This window comes from Cupressus sempervirens, chromosome 7 (genome assembly GCF_028749045.1).
Source record: "Cupressus sempervirens isolate cs-2001-9-10 chromosome 7, ASM2874904v1, whole genome shotgun sequence".
Classification (NCBI taxonomy): Eukaryota; Viridiplantae; Streptophyta; class Pinopsida; order Cupressales; family Cupressaceae; genus Cupressus; species Cupressus sempervirens.
In genome coordinates, this window is record NC_143124.1 from 914,684,879 (window position 1) to 914,708,523 (window position 23,645).

General features: G+C 36.0%; 1 protein-coding gene across 1 annotated transcript; it reads right to left on the minus strand.

The window, feature by feature from the left end:
• Positions 1-23,097, minus strand: LOC149550499 (nudix hydrolase 15, mitochondrial-like). The gene is made up of 4 exons (XM_089793499.1): positions 22,474-23,097; positions 920-1,062; positions 714-833; positions 1-565 (listed from the first exon to the last, which is right to left on the minus strand). The coding sequence occupies exons 1-4, from the start codon at positions 22,835-22,837 to the stop codon at positions 338-340; spliced, it is 855 nt and encodes a 284-aa protein (XP_089649625.1). The 5' UTR covers positions 22,838-23,097; the 3' UTR covers positions 1-337.
• Between the last annotated feature and the right edge of the window lie 548 nt (positions 23,098-23,645).

A 23,645-nucleotide genomic window follows, 5' to 3' on the forward strand; every position in this document is an offset into this window, starting at 1 on the left:
TTTCTGGAATTGAACCTTCCTTTTGTGCCATTTTTCAACTATGCAATTTGTCCATATTATTACACTCTTATTAAAGCATTATGACAAACTTCTAGCAAGTTACTAGGTGGACCTTGATTGGGGTAGCCAAATGAAATGATTTAAATAGGGAGCTACTTAAGTTTGTCCCAATGCACTTCCAAACGCGTAGAGATGGAAATACTATTAGAGTTACATAGCAAAAACAGCTTCTCTCACTAACCAGACGCCAGTCACTTTGCTCAGCCTCTCTCAACAGCCATCAATAATCTATCAATGATTAATTGCTTTAGTCGTAAACACAACAGATACATTTGATTCATAACTTGGGATCATGTCCAGAAATAGATTTTTGGATTCCATCAAAGTCTGGCACAGTTGATGTAAATGCTGGATGCTGTTGGTAAACAATAGAGGCAGCACGAATCAAGATGCCAGCAGTTAAACCCCAGATCAAGAATTTCTTGTTTCCAGTTTCATAATCAAAATAATCCACAGTATAATTGAAACCCATCCATTCTCTTTCTTCAGATCTGTGGTTTTCATCCTAACAATCAACACGAACAACTATAAGTTCTTTCAATGTGATAATGCAAAGTAAATCTTAAAAAGAGAAATAGCTTTCCATTAGTTTGGCTTGAGTTTAATTTATATGAAACATATAACATGGGTATTGTAAGCATTTATACACTCACCTTCAAGAACATCTCAAGGGGTGCATCAAAGATCTCATCCACTTCTCCTGGATTTAGAACTGGTATAAATGACTCCCTATTAGTTAATAATCCAACCACAGGTACAACTCTCAGAAAATGCTGTACAAAGGATATCAGATTAGACTCTATAAAATTGTGTACAATAATTAGCAAATTGATTTGGGTTTTTCAGCTCAATTAGCAACCTTCGAGAGAAAGGGTTCTAGAGTAGTCACAACTCTGACGAGGGAAGGATTCAAACCGATCTCTTCCTTTGCTTCCCTCAAAGCCGTTTCAGACTCATCTTCATCTCCTTCTTCCATTTTACCTCCAGGCAGTGAAACCTCTCCTGTTAAGTGAAAAGTTGGAACAATCATGTTATTCTTTATAATGGTTATAATTGAAATATTCACATATATCAAATATATGCACAACAGTGCTTCCTTTTGTATTTCAGATCATGTAGGCATAATCACATATATGTCACAGTTACGCTAAATATCAATATAGGGATGATTGCATATACATGATGAAACAACAAATCAACAAGTAAACATTAATAATCATGTGTGCTAACTTAGGATAATCCCACACATTTGTCTAGTGCAACTTTTGCCTCTCTGTGTAATTTTATTAGAGCAGATTCTCTGTGACGAAAAATTCTGCAATGTTCCTCTTCATATGCTTGCATTGATGGTAAACATTACATGTTTGATTACGCTGAGGTACACCTCAAGCAGTCACTACTGTTATAGTGCCAACAGCCATGTGAGATGTTAAACGTCTTAGCCAATAAAAAATTAGTGTGCAATTTCTCCTCAAATGAGCAGTTAGAATTGTAATTATCTAAAATTTAAAATTAGCATTCAGAAAGGATCGGGCAAGTTTATAAGAAGACTCGTTTTATAAAATTAAAAAGGACACTCTTTAAATGTAGACCAATTGTATGCTCAGAGTTATGTATCTCCAATATACTGATGAATTGAACATCTCTTAACAAAAATTATGAGTATTATGAATATAACATTTAGAATTATCCATAGATGACACACATTGGTATTCCTCATCAGGATAAATTAATAGACAATATATTTGGACTTCTTATATTGATAACTGCAACTACAATGTATAGTAAGGATCACCAGGTTTGAAATCAAATAATGAATTTACCCAGTGATGATTACGACCTTATTCTAGTATTAAATGAATACAAAGGCCTAATAAATGAACCGAAACAGAAAATATATGATTTCAGCTATCACGTTCTTAATTGAAAATGGAATAGAGGTCTCTGTAAAGCATCAAGTTCCAAACCATCATCATGGTTGTAAATTTCAATAGCTTCTCTAACTTTATTTTTCATTAATCTTCGGGATTCCTCAACTAAGATCACAGCTTCATAAATGCATATATCATGTCAATATGCATGCTTGGATAAAACTGATGTCTCAAATCAATCTGAATGAATATCTGAGATATGCAAAATACATCACAGCTTAGTGTTTGGTTTAAGAGGATGATTGATCGTAATATTTCTATCAGGATTTAACTGTGTGGCTTTTGAGTCAAACTCATTGACCCATGTTTCATTGATCAATTTGGCTTGCTGTGGAAAGTATCTCCTACTTATCAGGATAATTGATTGACAAAATCATGTTTCCAATCTAGCTATAAGGTACAAAAGGATATTAATATAAGTTGTACAATTCCTTCATGCTACTATCAATATATGTGCATGAAGCAAAGTACGATGATTTAGTACAGGTGCATGCCATTAAGAGTTTAAGAGGAGCCAGTCCAATATCGATGGTCATGTAATTGGGCAGGGATTACCATTATAATGAACAGTTCCAAACACTGGTCATGATGCTTATTGTATGTTGTATGCTAGTAAAATGTTTCTTCAACATGGTTTCTAAGCCAAATGGGTGTCCTAAGTTTGATGATGTGCCTCCTGGTACTTTCATAAGTCAGAAGTAAGGAAGTTATCCCTTCTTTTTCCATTCAAAAACTAATGATTTAGGGTCTCTATTAAATGTGAGAACCAATTTCCAGCTCCTTCAATTTCTCAGCTGACCTTGATCTTCTTATATAATCATAGATTACTGATGTAATGAAAATCTTTTTAATGTGTTACTTTCTTGTGAGCATGTTTTTTCCCTCTTCATAATTTGCTATTAACCCATAATTGTCTACCTTTATTACTGCATACTACAACCAAAGGATTCTGCAACAGCGATATGCTGTTATTTGTAGGAAATTTGCATCATCTCTGCTTTAAACCTTAATGTAGTGAGTTTGATGAAAATTTAATTCAGAACATTGATCAGGCATATATCAATGTTTAATTGACCATTCCTTAGGACATTCAATCTCAGTAGCAATCTCAATATCACTAGATGTGTGGTTAAAAGTTAAATGAACAACTATTAACCCCACAGTGAATACTGAAGTATGCAATTCAATCAAAGGCACAATGGACCCACAGTTTCAAAAAACACAACTGTAAAACTATTTTATGAGGAGGACACTCAACATTCCCATTCAATTCAGCATTGAATTGCATCACAAGTGACGTACATTGGGCATCTTTGAATACAGTGACTGTATGCATAAAAAATGGCATACAACAAATCATTCACGTGGGTGGATGACTAGGATATCTACTGATGAGATCAACACAAAAAAGCAAGTGGTGGTACTCCTGGATGAATAAGAGGATGGTTGGTTTGATTTTGAATTTCTTGTGAGTATGGTATATAAATGGACAGGTAGCAGAAGCACTGATTAAATATGAAGAGGAGTTCCCAGAGTTGTATGGATTGATTTCTTGATAATTTGCTAATAACCCATCGCTGTCTACCTTTACTAATGCATACAACAAGTAAAGGATTCTTTAAGTTGTGATATGCCGTTATCTATCGTTATCTACATCATCTCTGCTTTAAACCTTAAGATCCATATCATAGATGAATGTAGAAAATTTCATGAAAATTAATTTTAGACTATTGATCAGGCACACCTAACTGTTTAATTGACTATCCCTGAGGGTTGAACCTATGGTCACATTTAATTTCAGTGGCAATCCTTATATCACTAGATGTGTTGTTGATTGTTGAACAAACAACTATCAACCACACAGTGAATAACAAAGTATGTAATTTAATAGAAGGCATAATGGATACTCAGTTTTGCAAACACAAATATAAAACTATTTTATGAGGAAGAAACACTCAACATTCCTACTCAAGTCAGCATTGAACTGCATCATATCTGACTTACATTGGCCCTCTTTGAATACAGTGACTGTATGCACAAAAATTGGCATATAAGGAATTGTTCAAGTGGATGGATGACTAGGACATCTATAGCTGAGATCAACATAAAAAGAAGATGACTAAGTGAACTGTTGGTTAGAGTTTGAATTTCTTGTGGGCGTGGTAACAATAAATGAACAGGTAGCTGAGGCATTGATTGTATAAGAAGAAGAGTTTGAGTCATATGAACTAATATCTCTCTGCCAATAATATATTTAATTAAATGAATGCAACTAATTTTATTTTTCTATAAATCAAACAAGAACTCAAATTTACTCTTTCTTTCCAACATGCTGATGCAAAAGCCAAAAAATCTTTGTGGTTTATCCAATACTGAGTTTGTTAAAGTGATACATTGTCAAACATCTAAATCTATCTGAGATAAATTGAAGACCAAAGTGAAGTAACCAAAGTTTGAAGGCTTAAAGATGAAAGAAGAAGAGCAGATTGCTGGCTATCTTCTTAAGGTTGATGAGATTGTTAATGCCATTAGAGGTCTTGGAGAAGGTATAAAAGATTCTGTTATTGTTCAGATGGTGTTAAAAATTAAGATCATTGGCCTTTGAGGTAAAGTTCTAAGACGTTTTGCAATTGAAGAAGCCATAGATGTTGATAACATTATGGTTAATGATTTACATGGCATTTTTACGGCGATTGAGATGAGAATGGGCGGTGAAGATTCATTCAAAAGAGAAGTTGTTCTTAAGGCTGAAAGGAAAGCAAAGAGATAAGTTCTGAATCAGTTGTGATATTGATAAAGAAGTTCCAGACCTTATTAGAAAACTCAAAAAGGGTTCTCACAAGTACAAAGGGAAGTTGCCTTTTAAGTGCTTCAATTGTTGATAGATTGGGCAGTTTGCTGCTAAGTGTCCTCATGGAAGAGATGACAAAGATGAAGAAGATTTCAAGAACAAGATCAAGAATCAGTTTCGGCACAAGCAAAGGAGTTCTTTTAAAAACAAGAAAAGTTTGTCTATAAAGGAAGAAGACACAAACTCAGGAGACACCGATGAGTGTGAGTTTGATACTGAAAAGAGTGAGACATTATTCATGGCTACTGGATCAACTATTGAGGATCAAAATAATGATGCTTCGCATGATGCTTAAGGAGAAATTGACCTTGAAGGTGAATTGTTATGTGCCTCAGAATAAATCAGAAGATTGGAGGAGTATAACAAACAAAAGATTGCTGCCATGGAGGAAAGTCAAATGCTGAAGAACTTGAAGAAGGTCACCAAATATTCTTCAATTTGAAGATCCAAGTTGAAGAGGCCAAGAGAAAAGAGAAGAGATAGTTAATTCTGAATTTTTGTTGAAATCTGAAGAATGTATGAAATTAGAAAGTGATGCCGTGGCTTTAAGGAATGGAATTGGACAATACAAAAGTCAATAAGGAAAAACAATTAAGTTTGTGAAGGGTTCTAATATGCCGGATGCATTGTTAGCCTGCCAGAGAATAGACAAACACAAATCTGGTTTGGGTTTTGACGAAGGTTAAACATCTGGCACAAGTAATGCTTTTGGTTAAAAAGATAGTGATGATGGTTTCAATAAATTCCAATGTCAGAAAAGGCATTCATGTTTTTCTCCTACAATAAGAGTTGCAATGAACAGGTTTTATCCCTACTTCTATGGTTATTATAATTTCTGCGATTATTTTGGTCATAAAGCAGTTGGTTGTAGAATTAGGTCAAGAAGGAGAAATAACTTTGTTAGTAGAAATTCTTTTGATTTTTTAAAGGATTTCAGAAATAATTGTCAAAATGTTAGTCAGATTGCAAAACAATGTTACATGAGCTTTGCAGAACAGAGGAAGAATGGAAATAAGTTCTCAAATGATCTTGACAATCTCAAGAAAGAAAATAGAGTATGGAAGAAGAAGACAGGAAAGAGTCCGAAAAATCCATGATTGTCCAGCTAAGAGGCAAAATTTATAGATAATAGACAATGGTTGTTCTAAATTCTAATCACACGACTGGAGATAAGCATATCAAGTTCACCAATTGGAAGGGTGGCTTGGTGAAACTTGAAGAAAAATCATCAGTGAAGATTCATGGTAAAGGTGGTTTGAGCATTAATGGCACTAGAAAAACACGATATTTGGTATGTTGGACTATATAGAATTCGCTAAGTATTAAATGTCCAACAATGGATATCTTGTATTCTTTAATGCTGAAATATGTGAAATCAGGAAGGTTGATCACTGAAGGGAAAAGAAAAACCAATGTCTATGACCTCAGAAGATAAAAGATGAAAGTTGGCTTTGGCATACACAAGAGCTTGGGGCTTTGGTTTCTCGATTCTTTGAATTGGTCCAGGAGCAAGCATTTGCTCAGGAGTATTTCACTGCTACATTTTACAAATAAGCAAGCATTTGCTCAGGAATATTTCACTGCTATATCTTCTTTCATTCCTCATTGATGAGGTTTTGTAGTTTTTCAATCTTTGTCATTGATGTTAAAGGGCTGAAAAGTGATATTGATGCTGATGTGGATGCAGATTGTTTCAGTTTGTCATTGATCAATGGTTGATTAGTTTTCAGAATTTTGTGATACAAATTGCATATTTCAGTTTGTAGTTACGAATCAGATGACAAATGGAGAGATTATTAGCAAAATTGTCATTGACATCAAGATGCATTAGAAAACCACATATGACACATAAAATCTGCAGAAACCCTACTCTGAAAAGGCCGATTAGATTGGTGATGGAGAACAAACACATACATTTGATCCTTAACTGTTTTCCTTATAGAGACAGATTTGCTTTGATTGATAAAGTTTCAGATGACAGCCATAGGTCGATCTGTATGTTATATGTTTCTCTGTTTTCAGATTTTGCCTTTTTCTTGCAGATATCTGTAAATACTTCGCAGTGATTGAAACATTATTCATGAATCTGTTTTTATCCCTTCGATGTGTATTTTCTATGGTGGCATATGTATTTGTGAATGCATGGTTTGGTTTCAGAATGACATTGAATAAATACTTATCAGGTGAGTTTAGTTTCAGAATGACATTGAATGAATACATCAGTTCTGCATATATTGAATTGTGTTAGATTGGTTCAAATCCTAGTTATGCAATTAGAACTGTACCGTCTTTAGAATAATTTGCAAGCAATATTATGTCTACTGCCTCGAAAGGTTTCTCCAGTGATGAAAGTTTATTATGATTGTTGGTAATAATGTCATTGTAAGGACCAACTGCTGTAACATGAGGATGTGTCTCCCCCCAAACCACCACCCCTCCCCCATCCCTCCACCACCACCTTCCTGCCACAAAGTCATTGCCGGGATGGACAGACGTCCCTGGGATGCCCAAGCATCCTGGGGACATGTGCACGTCCCCAGTTCCCAGTCAGGATGAGACTGAAGCAGCTAGAGATGTAGGGTTGGTTGGTGTTCCTTTGGCGGATCTTAATTGTGAGAAGATAAGTAGTTCCAGTAATCAGGAATTTGCCTTGGGGGATGATAGAGGCCTCCCTCCACTACATTTTGGCATGATTTTGTACTGGTTTTAATATCATGCTACTCAATGTAATCATTTTTATGATATTTTTAATATAACATAAATCAGAATCGTCTATTTGCCAATAATTTGAAGTTCCAATAGTAATTGATAATTTGATATTCATTGTTCAAAATGATAACTTCAATATTCAATGTTCAAGTATTTGGTATTATTAGTTCTTACACTGTTATACATCATTTCACAACTAGCATTTCATGTACCATATGTATAAAATATTACAAATCTTTAACCCAGAGTGGATGTCAAGGACACAAATGTTCTACAAGTGATCATTAATTTAGCACATGCATGCAAATTAGCTAGTATGATGGTGGATGGTGCTTAGAAGCACATCTTTTGGACCCCATGATGTGCTCATGTATTGAAGAACACATACAAAGACATATGAAAGACAGATTAAGTGTGGCAAGTGCTGGTAAACGCTAGAGATATTTAAATCATCATTTGCAACCACCACACCTCACTTGCTGTCCAGGACTTTACAAATAAGCAATTCTTCACACTTGTGGACAGGATGGTGGGTGTGACACAATGAGGATACATCAAAGTTGGCTATGCTCGTTATTTGCCTCCTTTAACAAGGTGTTCATGCCATTGTTGTGGAGAGGAATCAGTCCATGTATAGTTTAAACCATTCTATAAAAAGGAAAAGGCTTATTCCTAGTTGAATGGAGAAGTTTGCGGTCAAGCATAGTGCTTTGCAACTTAAAGATCACCAGACTTCAAAGTATCGGCAGCCTCCAATTTTATAATGGCATGATAATCCCAAAGACACAACCAAATCAATGAGGAGGAAAGACGAGAGAGATTGGTTGGAGTTCCATTGGATTGGATGAAGCAATCCTTCATTGTGGTATAAGCTCAAAGTCGAACTCTTATTTCAATGCAATGTTGGCAGATGCCAATTACAGGCATCCCTATAGTTTTTATTAATATGTTTGTGACTTTGTCATTTTGTAGTTCAAAACTGCAATTTTTGGGTATTTTGTTGCTTTTACTAGGTTCGGACCCTAGAGCTCGGGTCTGGATCCGGATTCGTCCGGGTTTGGATTTGAGCCCAGGTCTATAGCACGTCCGGGCAAGGTCCCTGATTGGGACTGTCCCAATTAGGGACCCTGCCCAGACCCACTGCGGACCCGGGCAAACCCGTGACACATGGGGCCATAAAAGTGGTCCAAATAACATTAAAATATCAGTTTTTTAATATATTTTTTGTTTCTAACCCTAAAGGAAGGCAAATAAGATACTTTTCATTCATCTAATCTCAAATTTGCTTTCTCATTTTGCTCTCTCATTTTGGTGTGGCCATTGTGCAAGTTTGAAGAGAAGGTTGCAAAGATTGTTTGTGGAGTCTCAAATCCTTCCAATAATCAGTATTGGGTGTTCCAAGTGTGCATTTGATTCCTTTTCCTTCTTTCATAGTTTGTGTTCAGTTTTTTTATTGTTCTAAAATTTTCATCAAGTTTTACAAGAATTGAGCAATGTGTTGGAGGGGGAGGGTATATATGGAAAAGCAATTTTTGCTAAACCCAATATAGAAGCTCACTATTACCAGGTTAAGCATCATTTCAGAAGCTCACCAGATCAAGGGATTAGCATGTGTGAGGGGCCCCCAAATGGAGGTAAAAAGGGGTTGTCGGCTTCTTAAATAGCAGGCATGTTAGAAGAACAACAAGAGGCTGATAGGTTAGTGTCAAAGGGAAAAAAGATAGATCAAAGCAAAACCCACCAAACCACCCTCTCAAACAACCACTAGACAACATCCCTTCCTACCTACACCATCTACGAATGAAGATGAAATAGAAACAATCCCATCCGGCAAGAGAGGCCCATTAGATAAGGCATTTCAAAATGAATTGAGAGTAATTGCTGGCATAAAGGTCGGGTGTTGCCTCATTACGAATGGTGTTTCATTCAATCTAGTGAGATCACATTATTGGAGAGAGATGGTGCAAGCAATAAATGAAGCACCTCATGATTACCGAGCCCCTAGATATGAAAAGTTGAGAACCACCATATTGCATAATGAGAGAGAATGTAGAAAACCTCTTCAAACCAATAAGAGATTCCTAAATCTAAACAGGGTTGAGCATTGTCTCTGATGGATGGAAAGATTGCAAAAACCGTCCATTAATAAATGTGATTGTTGTCTCCCCCAAGGGGGCAATATTTTTTCAGACGGTTGATTGTGAAGAGTGGGCAAAGGATGCAAATTTTATTGCCCAGCTTCTCATTGAATCCATAGAGTATGTGGGAGTTGACAATGTTGTCCAAGTCATAACGGACAATGCTAAAGTTTGTAGGGCTGCAGGTGCTTTGGTAGAAGCACGATATGATCATATCTTTTGGACATCATGCACCGTCTCCTCCTTGAACTTGGTGATGAAAGCAATTGGCACCCAAATTGAATGGGTGAAAAAAGTGTATGAGGAGGGTGAGAAGATCCAAATGTTTGTGAAAAACCACCATATGTCACAAGCAATTTTCAGAACTTTCTCCCGCTTGGAATTATTGAAGGTAAATTTTAAACTTTATTTAGTTTCATTTATCATTTTGTGTCATACTTTACATAATTGAATAAAATGTTTAACTTTTTTATTTTTTGTGTTGTTTACATATTTGATATTTGAAATGTGTTATTATATGAATTTACAATTTGAATTCACATGGTAATAGGTTGATGAAACAAGGTTTGCTTCACACACAATTGTCCTTAGACGACTTGTGAGGGTGAAAGAAGTAGTGTCCCAAATGGTTATTAGCAACCAATGGGGTGGATGGAAGCAAGCCGATACAAAAAGGGCTAAAAATGTAAAGGATATGATCTTGAGTGATGATTTTCAGAATAGGGTGAAATATGTATTAGAATTCACCAAGCCCATCATGTCTATGCTTCGATTTGTCGACATTGATGAGCCTTGTTTGGGGGACATATATGATGCCATGGACTCCATGCTAGAAAGAGTGAAATCGGTAAGTTTAATTTTTTATACTATACTTTATCCTTGCTTATTGAGAGATTTTGATTTTTAATTTTACTTAAGTTATTAACACTTCGTCAAGATAACTTACATGAACATCATTTGACATCCTAGGTCATTCACAGGAGAAAGCGAGATCCTAAGGAAACCTTGTACAATCAGGTGAAGAAAATTTGTCTACATCGCTGGAACAAGATGACTACACCTTTACACCTCCTAGCATATGCACTTTCTCCCAAATATTATAGCGGCGAGATACTTTCTATTCCTGGTAGAGTGGCACCATACAGAGATCCTCAAGTTGATAGTGAGTATAAGAGGGCATTTAGTAGGCTCTTTAGCGATCCTAATGTGGCATTGAATGTTAGAAGAGTTTGCAGATTTTGTCTCAAGCAAAAATGTAGACCCTGATGCAATCAATGACCAAAGTAGAATGGATGTCATTGGATGGTGATACTTACATAGGCAAGATTACTTGTACCTCCAACCTCTTATCATTAAGATCTTGTCACAAGTAAGTATTTAAGTTTTTTTTTCCTTTTCTTATGGCCACTTAGCTTGTAGAATTATCACTCTTAAATTCCTATTGTGTTGTAAATTACAATTTCTAATTTTTTTAAATTGTGTTGGTTGTTTCTCTAGGTTGGGAGCTCTTCTGCTACTAAGCAGAATTGAGGTACATACTCCTTTATCCACTCAGTGAAGCATAACCGGTTGGGTTCAAAGAAAGCAGAGGAATTGGTATTTATTCACACAACTAGCACCTCCTGTCACACAAGGATCCAAGATATAAGAAGATGCCAGAGAAGTTGTGGGATGTATTACCCAAGATTGTTGACTTGAATATGACCATCCAGGATCTATCTAGAATTGCCTTGCTAGATGTTGAGGAGGACGAGGAGGAGGATGTGACTGCATCTAAGGCTAGTGGAACAAGTTTGGGTTCCACTATGAGGATGTTGATATAGTTGGGGATGAAGCCATTAATCCCTCTTTTTTGATAACCCATTTGACCCTTGAAGGGCACTTACATCTTTGATACTATGAGACTGATCATTGATAAACTATTAAACATTTGTCATTTATCATTATGTTTCAAACTTTATTATTTGTCAATCTGATGAACTAGTCTATGTTTTAAAATTTCATTTTGCATTTTAGTAATTCAATGTATGATTTTCTTTACAACATTAACATAGATTAATGAGCAAGTATTCAATGTTTCTCTTTGACATTTGGCATTGATCAATCATCAACATTGATATATTCATACTATGAAATGACTTAGTTTTACAACTATGCATGTTTCTTTTTTTTCTTTCATTTTTTGCATATATATACATATATATACACTCACGAACCCACCCATAAACCCAAATGGGAAAAAAAAAATTGCCCCAACCCATGAACCCAAATCCGTCCCCGAACCCTAAATCAACAACTTAGACTTTATGTCATACACACATTAAACATGAATTAGAGAAGCAACTAAATTTTTTGAGTTTTGACATTTATTAATTTGTTCAACTTTCACTAGTAATTTCAACTCAACTCAAATGTTTTGTATAAAGGATCTATAATGCATATGTCATATCAATATTTTCCTATATTTTTATCCTTATTTTTTTATATTATCATCCCTTTTGTTGTCCCCTAAGGAACCTACAAAATCCATCCTGAAAACATATCTCCCATATCCAATCATCCTTATCGGGAAAACTTGATTGGACATGGATTGATATTCTTGAAATATCCATATTGCAAACCCTATAGACAGTTATTCACTCGGTAAAAGAGACTTCATTGTGTGTCGTGCCTCAAAAACCTAAGGTCAAAATAGATAGCCATAAAATTCAAAAAACAACTCCATCGACTGCCCCATAGAATTGTAGGGGCCCAATGTGATGCTACTGGTGTTGTGCTGGAGGTGGAGCTGGATCCCCGTATAGATTGAGAATTGTTGGTGCTTATGCTAGTCTTGGTTCTAGAATCGCTATTCTTGCCCTTTCTTATGCCTGTGTGCATAAAAGTGTCACACTTCTATAAATCATTATTCTTGAGAGAACCCATTGAAAAGGGAGTCTCAAGAGCCAGCTTATAGCTCTCTATCTATGACGTGCAAAGATTATGAGATGGTGGCTCTCAAATGAACCAAACTATGCAACCCTTGCAAGGTGCACCATAGAACGAGAGATTCAAAGAGTAGAGGCAAGAGTGCCAATATCCAAGAATCTAGAATAAAATGCAATGCAAATGCAAGCTATTCTAAATGAAATACAAGCTAACAAAGAAAACTAAGCTAAAGCATAAATAAAACTAAGCTAGAAAGTATGTCATAATGTAAGTAGAATGAGAGCTAAGCTAAAATGCAAAAATGCAAGAATGCTCCAGGTCTCCAAAATCACCAAGAAAACCTGCAACATAACAATAGCATGAGAGATTAAGATTTTTTGAATGAGGAGAGAGCCCTCCCTTTTAAAGAAAAATAGACAGTAGAGATTAAGAGGCAAGATAAATGTAATTAAGGATGGAGTTTGAAAGTGGGAGTGATCCATGTGCACAAGCATCTCAACCAATCACAATTAATGGTTAACTTTTGAGAGGGTTTGAAATGTGTGGAGGAGAATTAAAATTATTTTAAAACTAGAAAATTCCTCTCACATACGATATTGTGCATTCATGTATAAACAAAAATGTTTTTTCTTTTATTTCTAAAATAGGAATAATGCTCTATGTGTGCACACTTAGGATAAGAGATGAGTGCGGAATTTTATTTAATTAAAAGGGAGACATGTTCTTTTAATCAAATAATGAACTTAGGATAGCATAGTCAAACTATAGGTTATAATCAAATTAACTGATTATTAGCAATTTGGTCTAGGTAAATGATTAATTAATTTAGCCAAAATGTCGAAAAGGGGGCTAATAGTCTAGATGACTATTTTTAGGTGATTACATTTGCCCCCCTTTGACAAATGTGTGATCGATCTGGGAACACATTACGTCAAAGAAAACAGAAGCCAAATAGGTAGCGATAGATATAGATATCTGATTCCGAAGAACGAAATGCAGAAAGAGATAGCAAATCTTGAATGTATAGCCTGATAGCAGTAGTACTAAACACTAGGAAAAAGATGATGTTAGAATTTAGGAAGAATGCTAACACCTAGCAAAGCAGATATATCAAGAGCAAGTGAAAATATCAAACAAATGTTCCTAAGAAATAGATAGTTGTAGCAAGCGATGATAGAGTATTTCTACCCCTTCGGGATCGAAACCGAAATGAGGTGAGGGGATGCAGAAACGAGCAAGATATGAGCAAATCGAGATATAGCAGTGTCCAAAATGACAGATAGATGATTAGAACCAAAGAGTGACTATTAAGGAATGAAGATATGCCCCAATTTGAATAACTTTTATCAGGAAAGATAAAGCGTAAGAATTAGGTCAAATAAAGAAAAAAGATGAAATGAGATGAAATAGAAATGAAAGCAAAGAGTGGAAGAGAGTAGAAATGATGAAGTAATGAAGAAATGATGATTTCCCCAACAAGATTCAAAGATTAAGCCTCAATAGGTCAGCCAACTACATAGAAGAAGGAATAAATTTTGAGTAGCAAGATGAACCCGAATTTGGATTTCGAACCCAAAAATGGATCCAGGATGTCGAGATTAGCAAAAATAAGTCAAAAGCATAGATGAGATGGTAAGATAGAAAAGAAGCGAGAAATAGGAAAGAAGAGATAAGATAAGATCGAGAAGATGCAAGAGAAGGATGAACGTAGTGAGCTGACAATTCCATGAAAGATAAAGAAGAGAGCTCTCTCAACATGCAAAATGCAAAGCTAAGCTAGAATGAACACTAGAATGCAAGCTAGTATGAAAAGGTGCAATTGCAAGGGTTATATAAGTAGGTCCTAGTTTTTATCATCGAGCCTTATTAGGGACATCATAAGATCATACAATCATCACTAGTAAAACTATGAGGATATGAATAAGATCTATGTCAGATAGAAATATGGGAATCCAACCTAAGCATCAAAAACATGTAAGTCAAGCTGACTAATACAATTAGATTTCCGAAGTTTAGCATAGCAAGATTACACTTGTATCGAGGCACAAGCGCTTGGATAACCCCTAAGTGTGGTCTTGCGAAACAGTCAAAGATGATACGTTTATAAGTCAAAGTGTCAAATAGGACAAGCATGAATGCTTTAAACACTATAGACAAATAAAGTATACCCACAAGCAGAAATCAAGAAAACATGCCCCATGCGCCCAATCTTCTAGTCCATTACATCCTTGAAAGACTATTAGGGAGGGAACATATAGCAAAGAAATCGTCATAGACAGCACACAAAGTAGATAAAGTTCATCATAGCTCAGTCGTTTAAGTGTTTAAGAGTGTGTGTGTGAGTCACTTGGCCATTTCTTCAAGACTTGATTTTGATAGTGAAAAATATCGCGACATCGAAGACCGTAGTAGACTATCTGAAAAGTGTTGAGAAACACTTGATGTCAAGTTGGGGGAGTAGTGTTGAGAAACATTGTTTTGTGAGTTGCCAAAGAAACCCTAATGCACAAGGAAAACTCAAGGAGGCTAAGCAGCAGTATCCCTGAGACAAGGACGAGAAACAATCCCAAGGTAAGAAATGTATAGCGAAATGGGTGCTTGAGACTGATAGACATAGGTGCAAGGGTCTCAAGCAGCACCTATTTCCAGGTTTTCACCACTTGGCAGATTTTTTCAGGACTTTTTTCAATTTTTTTTCTAATTTTGATTTTTTTGGTGATACATCAAAGCGCCTATTGCTAGGTTTTCACTAAGATGATCATTTTTCAGGACATTTTATACTTTTTAAGATTTTGTTCAGCATCATATATGTTTTTTCTTTGGATTTTTTATAATGATTTAGAGATTACTAGTTCTCAAGCAAGATCACATCATTTTCTCCCAATGTCTAGCAAGGTGTATAATATGGAGTAGGAAGCTAGTGGATAGACAGAGATGGATAGGCAAGGAATATGAAGCGAGTGAAAGTGATCCTCAAGGATTGACTCCTCAAGAGTACCCAAGCTAGGGAAAGAGGTGAAATAGTCAGATGACTTATGTTTTGGATAAGCAATGGAAGTAATGAGCAAGATAGCATGTAGTATAAGCAGTGAATCCAACAAAAAAGATAGCATATGGCATAAGTAGTGGAAGACAATAAGCGAGATAGCATGAAAGCATGTAGTCTAAAAGAGTAGCCATGTCAAGAGACCTATGAGAACCATGTTTTCTTTGTGTGATCAAGACCAAGGGGTCAACTAGATAGGATAGCAATGGGATAGAGAAATAAGAATGAAGTTGGATATGAAGGATATGAACGAATGAGAAAGCACAATAGAGAATCTCATGGATAAGATAGCCAATACGCAAGGATAGCTCAACAATGTCAAGATCAAAGGGAAAGAGGGAAAAGGGGATAGATGGATGATGGAAGAGTTACGCATAATGCTTGTTTACCAAGTTTTCATCATGGCACTTGTCCAAGGTGCCACAAGAAGTAGTTTTCACCATAGGATGAATTTTATTTCTCTTTACTTTTGCCACCAAGGTACCACAAGAAGTGGTTTTCACCAAGGCACATTTTCTTTTTTCTTTTTTTTTTAGTTTTTATCTTTTTGCTTTTTGAATTTTTAGAAAGAGCTCAAGTTGTTTGAATGTAGATAGTGCTCCTATAGGAAAGATAAGTCATGATAAGTCAAAACCATAGAAAGATATGCTCAAAGATGTTGATAGGGTGATGAAAGAGAAATGGTAGTAGGAACAGTATATGGAAGATAAGAGTTCATGTATAGAAAGTAAGTGTAAGCTTTAGAGGATTTCATGAGGGTAGCTGAAATATTGGACAAGATCAATGTTGACACACACCTTGAAGGGTATTGGAATGATGGAGAAATGATGAATGAAATAGCTTGAAGTTTAGATGTATGAGGTGGTAGAAGAGATTTGGAAAAAAGTGGAGTAGAAGGCTTTGAAATATTTTTAGGAAGATTTTTGGAAGAAGATGGAATGGAAGCCTTTGGAAGCTTGAATGTCAACTTTGAAGTATTTTCAATATTCAAGTCCTTCAAAAGAGACTTGGGAATCCATATAGCTTAAGATTTTCCTTTGGATACTTTAGAGCATACTTCTTCAATAATGGGCTTAGGAACCCATATTTTCTTTGATTTAGCTCTCTTACTAGCGGACCTTTGCAGTCTCTTTTGCACATTTTCGTTCTTAACATTCACATGTTGTTTAGTGGGCCATAGTGATCTTCATTTTTCAATGGATTCTTATGTTTATTCTCACTACCAAAGGACTTGGGATTTGTGGATGAATAAGGCTGATATGACTTGTTTAGATGGATAGATGGGTGAAAAGTAATCAAGGATGAGTGTCTTTGTTGATCTTGAGGTATGATAGGAGAGCTAGGAGTGGAAAATGTAGGAGATGAAGGAACATAAGGCCCCGATATAGATGGAAGGTTTGAAGACTTTAGCTTTGATGGATGAGGACCAAGGATAGACTTAGGAGCTGCAAATGGATAGTGAAAAGGGATATCAACATCTTTAGAGTGAACAACATAGTCAAAGCCATCAATAGACTCATGAGTAGCTTTGATAGGAACAACATCTTTTATAGGAGCACTTGAAGCTTTAGCACAATTTTGAAGTGGATATGGAGAAGTAGAACATGAGGGGACGCTTTGATCTTGACAAGTAGCTTTGGATAGCATAGGAAAAAAACTTATCTCATAATTTTCAGTAAGCTCAAGGGAGATAATGGAAGTGGTATCTTCATCATACTTGGGGGATGTGGAAAAGAAATAGGATACGAAGGGGTGAAATTTTGAAGGAGATGAAAGGGTGCTTGATCTTGATCTTTCTTGACATTTATAGCTTTTTCTTTTTGAGAGTCCTCTTGACATGGAGCCACCTCTAGGGACAAGGGAGAATGAAGAGTGAATGGAGTAGTGCTTGGATCTTTAGGCTTAGTAGCATGGAAAAGGTTTGCAGCCAAGTGAAGGTTAGCTTAAGTTACTTTTAGAGGTAGCCCTTGAGGATAGGCATAGTGTACGTGAAAAGCATTAGGTTTTTAATTTGATAGAGGCATGTAAGAAAGATTTGTAGTGTTGGGAGGTGCACGAGTGTTGGAAGAAGTGGAGGTATCAAGGAAACCATCACTAGACATAGGTTCATTAATATGATCTTTCTCAAGAAAAGTATCCTCATCACATGAGTCATTAGAGGTATCAATAATCCCATTATCAATAAGATCTTGGATTTTATGTTTCAGCTCAATGCAATCTGAAGTACTATGCTCATTATGTCGATGATAAGCACAATAGATATCCAAGAATGGGTTTCCATATAAGCTAGACTTAGGTAATGTGATGAGCTTGGTGCCAAGAAGTGTTTGCAAAGTGTCATCATAAGAATCTTCCAAGGAAGCAAAAGTTCTATCAAAAGCATGTCTAGAGTCCTTTTGTTGTTTCTCAAGTGAATGGTATGCATCCATGTCTTCATCGTTGTCTTGGTCAAAGATAGGTCCATCGTGATAGATTAGAATAGGCTCAAAGGAGGTATCACTTTCTTTCTCTCTAAGGAGGTCTTTAGATCTAGAAGATGAAAACATTTGATGTCTTGTAGTAGAATATGTAGACCTTGAAGAAGATGAACCATGTGTATGTAAAGGTCTCAAGGGAGATTCATTTAAGAATGAAATCTTCCCCTCTAATCTTTTCTCAAGTTTAGACTTCACTTCTACAATACGCTTAGAGAGATGAACATAAGAAAGATCGTTTGTCTCTTCTAGTTCTTTGTATTGAGCATATAGATCTTGAAACTCTTTAGTGGCATGGAGGATATCATGATCATCTAGATTTGATTGAGGTTTGGTAGCACAAGGTTTGAATGCCATAGTGGTAGATAGATAATTAAGCCCAAAGGAGACTAGAGGAAGCTAAGAAGGTGACACGAGATAACTTGATGTCCAAACTAGAGAGGTAGAGTGTTCACTTGCCAAAATAGTAAAGATAGAGTAAAGTGATTTGTCAAGAAAGTGTCCAAGAAACTTACAACACTAGTGACTCAAGTCAAGATCTAGGCAAGAAGCCAAATAGCCAAGTAGATAGAGCAAGCAGGGTGACAAGTGAACAACTTTCCCAACCTAAGAGTGTAGTCAAGAAATCAAGGTAATCATTTCACCAAGAAGATAACTAGCAAGAGGACATAGACCATGAAGATAGAAAGACCAAAGAGCCACTTTAAGCATGTTCAAGCACTAGAGACATAGAAAAGAAAAATCAAATGATGAGACTCCTCTTAGCAAGCAACACAAGAAAAATGTTAAGACTTGATGCTTTGACTTGGTTGACAAAGTTTGACAAAAGTTGATCGCGTAGCAAGTTTGATATTCAAAAGCAATTTATTTCCAAGCAAGATAGTGACACATGGAGTAGTCTTCAAACAATCAAGGGACAAAGCAACCTTGCATGATACAAGCATATGTGAGGTCTTAAAAGAAAGCCCTATAAATATCATCATGTGTATGTTCAAAAGATTTTTACAAGTCTAGCACATTCGAGAACATATCAAGCAATATCTACCTAAAAGTCACGATTCATTACTCAACAACTTGGCCCACGCTTGATGCTCCTTTGCCATACACCTAGTGGTTTCCCACAAGAGATATTAGCTTTGTCATGGAAGTGCCATAAGCACAACCAAAAGAACACGGATGGTGAGTGTAAAATCTTAGGGTGATCCGAGTAGTCCACTAGGATCGATCCTTGCACCAAGAAGTTGAGCGGAAAATAGGGTAGCTACTAACCTAGGGTGTTTAGAAAGGGCTTCCGTTCGTAATATTCCTTTTGCACCCAATTAAGGGACACCCCACCTTGCGATGGGTAACAGACCTTGCATTCACAAGAGCACCTTAAGCGTTCTTGCCTTGTGATCTCTTTATGGTCGAAATCCCATAAACGATCACACTAAGTGAAGACAAACACTACATCTACCAAGCTTTTGTGTCCTTGATAGCTTTGAGTTTATAGTGGGTTGGAAGAATCGAGTAATTTGCTTGTCCCTTGCTTGTCCCCACTTGGGTCGTTCCTCTCAGGTTGTCCAAGAGCAGGCCTTCTAAACGATTCTAACTACCACAAAATGGATCCACTGTCAAAGGTCAAGATTTCTGATTCACCTCAAGGGTGAAGAGCATCCTCTCCTATCTTGATTGCTTCCTCCAAACACACCAAGAAGATTCAATTACTCCCTTGCTTTCGAAATCCAAGAGTGGGTCAAAATTTCTGATTCACTGCAAAGGTGAAGAGCATACTCTCCTATCACCAAGGAATCCCAATTGCAAGTTTAATATGCCTACAAAAAATGAACTAATAGATGTCGCACATGAAATAAAAAAGGCAAGCAAGTTTGGATTTTTATGCATTGGTCAGCCCTGCAAACAAGTGTTGTAGCCCTTGGGCATTTGTAGATTTGACATGCGTTCTTTTTAGCAATGAAAATGAGAAATTCCCTGCAAAGAAACCAAGATTAGGGCATAACAACCAAGTAAGACCTGAAACAGAAAGTGGTTAGTTGTCTCAAAAATTCAAGTTATCTTCCAACCAAGTGTATGCAAAGAAAGTGCAAGCTAATCACAAATGCTCTCATTTTTACTCTTTGTTTTTGACCTAGTTAATAAGATTGGACTTTTTTGCTATGATTTTGGATTCAAAAATAAAAATGAAAAGAAGAAACCCCTGCTAAAAACTAGAGGGCTTTCCAAAAATGCAAGAAGTTCAAAAAAATCTCTTTATTTGTGCCCTAGGGATCCATTTTGTCAAAACAGACCAGATTTATCAAATCGAATTTTTGAGGCCTAATATGAGTTTAAAAGTCAAAACACAAAGAACTATCCCCCTTTAGAATTCAAAGACCTTTCCGAAAATGTAGAGTTTTCCAATAAAATCGTTGATTTGCGACCAGAAACGATTTTTTATGAAAAACAAAGAAAAATTCGTAGTGGATGCAAATCAACTCAAAACAATCTGCAAATTGGCCTGAGACATTTATGATGCATACCCAACCTACAAAAAAAATTTAGATCCTAACTCAAAGTGGTTTGGAAGATATGCTCAAATCTTTCAAAACTAGGGTTTTGGCCTTCAAACAAATCTGCACAAGGCTTACCCTTAAAACCAAAGAAACCTGCAAAATCACTTGATTAGATCCAAGAAGTTGCTGTAAAAAAATAAAAAATGATAATGTAACCAAAATGCAAGTAAGAAAATGGAGCTAGAAACTTGATTCTAGCCCAAGGTGGGCGCCAAAAATGTGTGCATAAAAGTGTCACACTTTTATAAACTATTATTTTTTAGAAAACCCATGGAAGAGGGAGTCTCAAAAGCCAGCTTATAGCTCTCTATCTATGACGTGCAAAGGCTATGAGATGATGGCTCTCAAATGAACCAAACTATGCAACCCTTGCAAGGTGCACCATAGAACAAGAGATTCATTGAGTAGAGGCAAGAGTGCCAATATCCAAGAATCTAAAATGAAATGCAACGCAAATGCAAGCTATTCTAAATGAAATGCAAGCTAACAAAGAGAACTAAGCTAAAGCATAAATGAAACTAAGCTAGAAAGTATGTCATAATGTAAGTAGAATGAGAGCTAAGCCAAAATGCAAAAATGCAAGAATGCTCCAGGTTTCCAAAATCACCAAGAAAACCTACAGCATAACAATAGCATGAGAGACTAAGATTTTTTGAATGAAGAGAGAGCCCTCCCTTTTAAAAATAGACGATAGAGATTAAGAGGCAAGATGAATGTAATCAAGGGTGGAGATTGAAAGTGGGAGTGATCCATGTGCACAAGCATCTCAACCAATCACAATTAATGGTTGACTTTTGAAAGGGTTTGAAATGTGTGGAGGGGAATTAAAGTTATTTTAAAAATAGAAGATTCTTCACATAGGAAATTGTGCATTCATTTGTAGAGTCTAAAATAGGAATAACGCTTTGTGTGCACACTTAGGATAAGAGATGAGTGGGGAATTTTATTTAATTAAAAAAGAGACATTTTTTTTAATCAAATAATGAACTTAGGATAGCATAGTCAAACTATAGGTTATAATCAAATTAATTGACTATTAGCAATTTGGTCTAAGTAAATGATTAATTAATTTAGCCAAAATGCCGAAAAGGGGGCTAATAGTCTAGATGACCATTTTTAGGTGATTACAATGCCACCCCTGATAGATATCTGATCGTTTCTTATCTGCTTGCTCAGATGCTAGTGGTGGGACTGCTTTCGACACCTTAGCTTCTATAGGACCTGATTCCAGATCCCTCATTGTTTCTATAGGCTAGATATCGTAGTTACATTTGTTTTTTACTATGTCTTTTTGTTGCCGATAATTAGCACTTGAATTGATTTATATTTAACAGAGGCGTTGAAGTAAATCCACGTTCCAATGCAGTGAGCTTGTATCTCAGACGTATTAGCACTCATTGTGTGCCTAAAACATCCTCTGCTCAAGTAGTACTTGATTTATATCTGACATTGCAAATTATTGCCATTTGAATTCATTAATATTGCTTCCTACTGTTGGAGCGATTGCATTCGGAATAAGAAAGATGACCAGTAGTTCAGTGGTAACCCTACCCTCTAACGGATCCATATCTTATATTCGACTTCTGCCAAAAACGACGATTTTTTCATGTACTTTTGATATTTTTAAGAAGTGCACCCACATGCCTGTATGCGCAGTACATGTTTGATTCTTCCATATAATCCAATCGATCTCTGTTATTGCTATAAATAATATGTTCTAAATTGCAGTCAGGCCCTTAATTTTTCACAGGCAGAACCCAAAAGAAAAAGGAGAAAACCCCAACCTGAATGAGAGCTCAATTTGCCCGATCGCTTGGTGAGTATAACCCTGAGATCGCCTAGAGAGCCTTCAAATAAACAGATGAGCACAGCTGCCCTCTTTGTCCATTTCCTTGCTGCACTGAGCTCTGTTGAATTAGACGATAATGCGACGGATTCAGCTACGCCCAATTGCGAAGAAATCCCTCCTACGCTGCTCTCTTCTGTCTGATTCTCCCACACCGCTGAATCAGGGGGCTTGTAAAACCTCAGCTGCTGCGCTAAATTTTTGAGCTTCAGGCTTCCCAATTCCTCCCCCATTGAACGAACTACCAGCCTTCTCGATAACACTAAAGGGCTTACTCTTCTCGATACTAATGATAAAAGCATACTAAGGTGTGTACTAATATTAAAGGCAAAATTCTAAACGTGCAAGCTGCAGATTCATTCCATACAGTCATTCCGCAGATCTGAGAGGACAATTTCTGCACATGCAATTTGGGCGTTTTTATGTAATTCTTATCTCTCTTATAAATAATCATTCCACAGGAATCAGCGTCCCAGGAGAAGTTTGACCATGTAAGGTCGAGGATTCGAACCTCTGGCAGCGTACACCCTGTTTTGAGAAGAGGAAGTAATCTAAAATGTTTGCAATTCTACATTGTTAGTAACTATTATATTATTATTGTTAATTTATTAATAGAAAGTGACTATTTATTTAAAAAAACTTTAAAAATCGTTTGCTATTTCTACAAATAAATATGATTAATTTTTTACTCATTCATTTACAAGTATTTAATGGAGTTTTATATAAAAGTTAAAAGATGTTTAAATATTTGAAATGTTAAAAATAAAATTATAAATAGATATTATAATTAATAGATATTTAAAATTGTTGGTGTAAATAAGTATTTACTTATTATACTTACTTAAGTTTACTCAGGTTAATGTATTATTTAATTATTTTGTATTATTTTATTATTATTTTAGGTGAGACACTTAGGAGTTTGTACACTCTCACTGAGTTACGCAACTATAACTATGCACATGGTGTCTACAACACAGAAGTATGCATCATTCACTGAGTTGTCATGTTGACAACACAATTATTCGCACTCCTCATTTAGCACATGTTGTCTACACCACTGATTTGTGTGTTGCACCATTATAGGCTTATCCTCACATCATTGCACATAAT